The sequence below is a fragment of the Arvicola amphibius genome, chromosome 1, assembly GCF_903992535.2.
Source record: "Arvicola amphibius chromosome 1, mArvAmp1.2, whole genome shotgun sequence".
Lineage (NCBI taxonomy): Eukaryota > Metazoa > Chordata > Mammalia > Rodentia > Cricetidae > Arvicola > Arvicola amphibius.
This window is the reverse complement of record NC_052047.1, coordinates 47293103-47299102: the sequence shown is the minus strand read 5'-3', so window position 1 is coordinate 47299102 and position 6000 is coordinate 47293103. Positions and strand designations below refer to the sequence as shown.

General features: G+C 54.1%; 1 protein-coding gene and 1 long non-coding RNA gene across 3 annotated transcripts in view; one reads left to right on the top strand and one right to left on the bottom strand.

Moving 5' to 3' along the window:
* Positions 1 to 415: 415 nt before the first annotated feature.
* Positions 416 to 1515, bottom strand: LOC119804844. The gene is made up of 3 exons (XR_005283851.1): positions 1291 to 1515; positions 842 to 983; positions 416 to 752 (listed from the first exon to the last, which is right to left on the bottom strand). It is a non-coding gene; the product is annotated as an uncharacterized LOC119804844 (long non-coding RNA).
* Positions 1516 to 4126: 2611 nt separating this feature from the next.
* Rbpj (recombination signal binding protein for immunoglobulin kappa J region) overlaps positions 4127 to 6000 on the top strand; it is a 74034-nt gene continuing 72160 nt past the window's right edge. The window contains exon 1 of one of the 2 annotated variants that reach the window (XM_038340175.1): positions 4127 to 4146. Coding sequence is in view for 1 of the 2 variants with exons in the window: in XM_038340166.1 (XP_038196094.1) it covers positions 4359 to 4378 (20 nt within the window). In the remaining variant the exon portion in view is untranslated. Of the gene's footprint in view, positions 4147 to 4268; positions 4379 to 6000 lie in introns of those variants that run through there. The other variant, XM_038340166.1, reaches the window with a different exon arrangement.

The window sequence follows — 6000 nt, the reverse complement described above, 5'->3', positions numbered from 1 at the left end:
TTTGATATTATGGGTATCTTACTGCCTGCCCCTCCTCTGCCTCTTCAACGTCTCCTTTTCTCATCACCTGGTCTCCTTTCTAATTTCATCTTGTATGCCCACACTCATACCCAGTGATATGCATATGTATAAATATAAGCTAGGAGCCACATAGGAAAATTTCAATATTTGTCTTTGAGTTTGGGTTGCCTCATGTAATCTATTTTCTAGACCCAGGAAGAGGTTCCCAGTATTTATCATCAGAAGTGTTGTAATATATAGGTAGCCTAACAAACGGGTTTATACTTGTAGCATAAACAACACAGAGTTATATGATTAACACATAGGGGCAAATATACCCAAACAGTTTCCACAGAGACTGTATTTTTAATCCCACAAGCCACCCATGAAAACATCTATTTCTTTATTATCCATTTACAGCATTTTCCTTTCCTGAGGGGCTCACATCGAGAGCAGGAAACTCTTAAGTAACGTTTCATTTACTGGTCTACGTCAAAATGGTTTTCTTTCCTCCCCTCTCAAACACCTTCCTCCCATCACTTACAGTCGTCTCCACTCTGCCCTGTGAGAGACGCGTTATCTCTCCTCCATCCCCCTGCACATACTGAGTATCAGGCGAAGTTCCAGGAGCTGAGGCTTGAAGAATGACTAGAAGTGATCAAAGTCCTTATTTCCAACAGTCGTTATCACTGGGAGAGTCGGACCATAAACAACACACCAAGTGTCATCGGTGGGGCTTCAGATTGTGATGCCTTGAGGAAAACAAAGGACGTGAGAAGCAAGAACCATGGCAGCCACTCTAGTGAAGGGCGGCCAAAAAAGACCAGGGTACGACATTTACCTAAAGAGTTCAAAGGAGTCTTTCTTCCTCCTGTGTGCGTAAGGGGAGAGCATTGCAGGTCATGGAAAGGGCACAGGACTGGAGCTGAGGGTGTTTAATATGCCCCGAGAGTTTCAAGGAGGGCAGCAGGCTAGGGCTTCCACTAAAGGAAGAGAGTACCGGCTGGAGTCAAGGAGGTCGAAGGATTGGGCAGTGAGCCAAATGCTAAATTCTCACAGTCAAATGGGAAAACCACTGGAGTCCTTAGAGGATGATGAGGATTAACCCACTGAGAAGAGTGGGAGGGAAGCATGCATGGAAGAAAAGGAGGGTCCCTTAGGAGACAGCCTGTAAACCATGTGGGGAAACACGAGTGAGGCAAGGCCCTAGCTAAGGAGCTAAGGAGGTCGAGGAGGTTAGGATCTAGGTCTGTTTTGAAGATACAGCACTGTGCTTTGAACATAGCTCACCTGTGATCCCAAGTTCATTTGTAGTCTTGGTCTCCTGTAGTAATTTGAGAAGTGGTTGAACTTTTATGAAGTTGGGTAATTAGGGCATCGAGTCTGGCAACCAAAGAATGATCCCTGGAACCCACATACTAGGAGAGAATGGGTTCAGCAAGTTGTCCTCTGACCTCCACATGTATGCTATGACTTGTGCACACCCACACACATAAAAAGGTTACCTTACTAAAAAAAAAGTCATTCTAGAGACAAGCGTTGGTCCTTCTGTCTTTGGTTTCCAGTCTCCCAGTTGATGTGACCTCTTCTGTAGGCACATACTCCTGCTGTTGTGACACCATCTGTTAAGGAGGACTGTTCACAGCCAAGCAGATGTTAGCATCACGCTCCTGCACCCTCCAAAGCTGGAGCAATTGCCTTCCTTTCCTTACATATTGCTGATTTGAAAATAGACTAATAGATGTAACTAGCATGATTTTTCTTGCTGACTCAATTCTGGGTGAGCGATAAAAGGTAAAAGTAATTTCAAGGTCCTCCCCTTAAGTGAGAGCTAAGGAGTTGCCTTTATTGAGAAAGGAAAACACGGTAGGTGGAGCTGATGGGTTGAGATTAGGTTTATGACTAACAGGGTTTTCCAGCATTAGTGTCACAGACCTCACTATGTCTGCACATCCTTGGGAAGATGGCTCAGAGGACATGTTTATAGGCTTTTCCTTCTGTTCTAGATGAGGCTTCCTCTGACACAGCACATTAAAAAGCTATACATTCCTTTTTACGCGAATAAGCAAAGAAATAGGCAAACCCACACCGCACACCCCCACAAGCCTTCAAAACGCAAAAGCTTGATTTTTCCATCCATAGTATAACCAGGAGACATTAGCTATTGGGGGCTCGCTGTCCTTTAAATGTCAAAACGCAGTTCAAGTCCGTATTTGTGAGTCTATGATGCCTGTAAGACACTAGTCCTACACAGTGCCAATTTGAAAAGTGACTAACTGAAGAATATTCTGACACCTTGGGCAGATAAATAATCTTGAAAGAAAGGATGCATGGAAAACAGCAGCCACTAACGTAACTGATGAAACTACCTAAAATAGGATGCTCACTACAAATGCATAGAAAGCTGAAGGAAACAAAGCCGGCATCTTAAGTCGTATGGAGGAGAGAGGCGGTAGAAACTGGCTTGTAGGGATTCCTTTAAAGGGTTAGGAACAGACTAAAGGAAAGATACTTCAGATCGTGTCCTAGTAAGACAATGCAAACATAGCCAAGTTCAGTTTTCCCGGAGCCTTGCCCGGCTCACAAAGCCAAAAAGACAACTGTACAGAAAAACCACCCATTGGTAGTTAAGGGAATCTAAAGTTGTTGTAAAGCAAGTGGAGTGGAGGCCAGACTAGGTGACTCAGATGCATGACTCAAAGCCGACACGGGGGCTGTCTGTCAGCTCCCAGAGGCGGGGGGCACTGCGTCTGGCACATTTCAGGAAAGTACCAGGCTCGGGAGGGCGGCAGGAAGCCTGCCCGGCGCGTGCGTGAGTGTGCCAGGGCGGCCTCCGCCCGCCTCTCCCCGCCACGCGCCCACCGCCCCGCCTTACGGGCCAGCCCGACCCTGCCTTCCACGCCCGGGCACGAGCGCTGGAGTCGCACGAGACGGACACCTGTCGGGCCCCGCTTGGCGAGATTTAGGGCGCACCCCGAGCCGCCCGAGGATGGGGAGAGATGTTGGGGGGGAGCCCGTTCTCGCGAGGTTTGGGAAATTTCCCACGGCCAGTGTTGTGTCTGAGCCGAGCGCTGGAAGGCGGTCGGAAGGAGGTGTAGCGTGAGACTCGGCTGCCCGCATTGCGCACATGCGCAGTGGCTCAGGCGCGCGCCGCGCCAATCCTGCGGCGCCTCGGAGCGGGTTTCGGGCAGCGGAGTCCAGTTGTCCGGGTTTTGCGGCTCCCTGCGGGAGGCAGCCCTGGAACTGGGAATCTCTAGGAAAGGGAGGGCGGGGGATGGGGGGGGGGGAGGGAGCGGGGAGGACAGCAGGTAGGGGAGGGGCGGGGCTCGGGCCTGCACCCGGCTGGGAGCAGTCGCGAGCTCGCTGCGGGGGACAGTGCCAGGCCACCGGCGGAGAGGCTGCTCCGCAGTCCCCAGCGCGCCGCAGCTCCCGCGAGCTGGCCAGGCAGCCTGAGCTCGGCGGGAAGCTCCCTCCCGACTGCTGGGGCTTGAAGTGTGGCTCGGAGCGGTGGCTCTGGGGAGAAACATTCGGGGACTCTGATGTGTGGCCGCGCGGTGGACGTCTGGTGGCGCCTTTGCCCGAGGCTGACCTCCTATTGCATCGGGGAGAAGCGGCTAAGACCACAGAGCTGACTCCCCGAAGCTTTCAGTCAGCAGAGCACGGGCAAGGGTCGGGCCAGGCTGTAACCATGCCCGTGTCCCCAAGTGTGCGGGGAGCGCAGGGGCAAATGAATGGAGACTGCTACTGGCTGGTCACTGGATCCGGATCTCGGTCCGGTCTCCGCCGCTCTGGCACCTGATCCTGACATTAGCATAAAGGAGGTGTCCAATGAACGGCTGAATGAATGAATAGGGATGGGAACCCGCCGCGAGCGGGAAGCCACTTGGAAAACACCCACTTGAGGAGGCGTCTCGTCTAGGCCTGTGAAACGCTCACATTTTCCCAGGACCCCTCCTCCCGGCCCCGGGGCCCCGCCTCCTGACCCCTCCAGTCCTTGTCCCCGTAGTAATCCCCTCCGGTTTTCCTCAGTCTCCACGTACGTCCCCCGATGGCGCGTCTCAAAACCCGGATAACCGGAGCGCTCCCCATGGACTACACGGAGGGCTCGCCTGCGGAGGAGCGGCCTGCGCATGCTCCATCGCCGGGGTAGGTTTCCAGGGAAGGCAGCGAACAGGATCCCCTAGTCCGCGGGCGGCGCGAGGTGGCAGGCTCCCGGCGGCGGCGGAGCGGGGAAAGGCGGCGCGGGGGCCGGGTGGCAGCGATCCGCGAGGCCGAGGGAAGGGGCGGGGGAGAGGAGCAGGGAAAGGCGGCGGGGGGAATCTCGCGAGGGTTGGAGTTTTGGCGAGAGTTTGTGGAAGATGGCGCCTGTTGTGACAGGGTAAGTCTGAGGGGGCAGCGAGTGCTGGGAACCGGGAAAGTTGCGGGCGTCTGACTGCCCGTGGCAGGCGGCGGGCCCGGGCTGCGCGGCGCGCCTCGGCTCGGGAGGGGGGCGCGGACGGCGACGCGGTGTCGTGGGCCGGTGCGGGACTCGCCGTGCGCCGCGGTGGAGCGGGCTCCGGCGCGTGAGGACGGGCGGTGACGAGGCCGGCGGCTGCGGGCGGACTGCGGTCGGCGCGCGGGGCCGTGGGCGCCGTGCCCGCCGCGCGCCCCCTCGGCGGGCCTGGCGGGGAGCCAGCGCAGCTTTGTTCCCGGCGGCCCGCGTCGCCTGTCCGCACCGCCGCTGTCCCCGGAGCCCGGGCGCTTTGTCTCCGCGCGCTGCCCCCCGCGACTCTGCCCCCGGCCCTTTGTTCCGCCGCCTTAGGCGCTCGGTGGGAGCCGCTGCGCGCCCCGCATCCCGTCTGCATCTCCACTTCGCTGTCCTTCCTCCCGTGCCCCTTTGTTGTCTCCCTCTCCTTCGTAGCCGGGTGACCTGCCACAGCCCAGGCACCAGATTCCTGCCCCTCTTTCTTCCATTGTCTTTCTCCTGTATCCCTTCTCACCTTTTTCTGTTTGGTCCTTAGTCACCCCCAGAGGCTTTGTCTCCCCTATCTAGTGGCTCACTCGCCTAGCATCCCCTTCCTCTCGCGTCACTGCTTGCTTGATTTATCCACTGCCCACTGTGTCTGTTGAACTGTCTCAGCCCCGGGGACTCCATCTGGTGCTTCGAAGTGCGCACAGACTCTACGGTTTGCTTTTGTTGTTGGAGTCTGGTAGATGCTTGGGGAATAACTTAAGTTTGTTCCTCCGCGCCCCTCCTTTGCTTCGCACCCCTTTCTTTCGGGATCACCCCAACACCACTCCCACGCTCCCTCCCCCTCTCCCCCGTGCGCCGTTCTCCTGGGATTAAAAAGACTCCGATTTTCTTTGCCATCTTTCTGGACCCGTGATTGTTTTGCTTGGTAGCAGTAGTGCTGGAAAAAGAGCTAGATTCTTGATGGTTATTGCCTTTCATTATTGCTTCTGCTGGCTCAGGCCAAGGGCATCCGTAGTAGCGTTGCACTTGGGTTACCCGAGGATTGATGAAGGGTATATTGTAAGACTGTTAGAAGTAGACGCAAAGGTATTCCTTTTTTTTCTTCTCCTGCTGGTGTTCGAGAATAGTTCAAATATTCACAATGGATATTCATTTGGTGTGAGTAGGAGGTGAGTGAATTTTGATGTTGAAAACTTGTGAATGTTGGGGTGGAGAATTGTATCCCACCCACCACCTACCACCCCCGGAATCTGGATCTACAGTTTAATTGTTTTCTTACTCCTTTATAAGGAAGAGACATCTCGCTTTTGGTAAATGGCTTGCTTCTTAATTTAAATTAGAGTTTACCATTTATTATTGTTTGACTTTGCAGTTCTTGATTTTTTTTACTTCTGAATGTGTGGCACCTTGGGATCAGGTGCGGGAGAGCAGAGGGCAGTTTTGGTTTGATGAATACTGACTGCTTTTAGGATCTTTGTGGAATACATTAATTGTTGGTAGTCAAAAGACAGTGATAGCTTTTAGTTTGGTTATCTTAAAGGTACTTC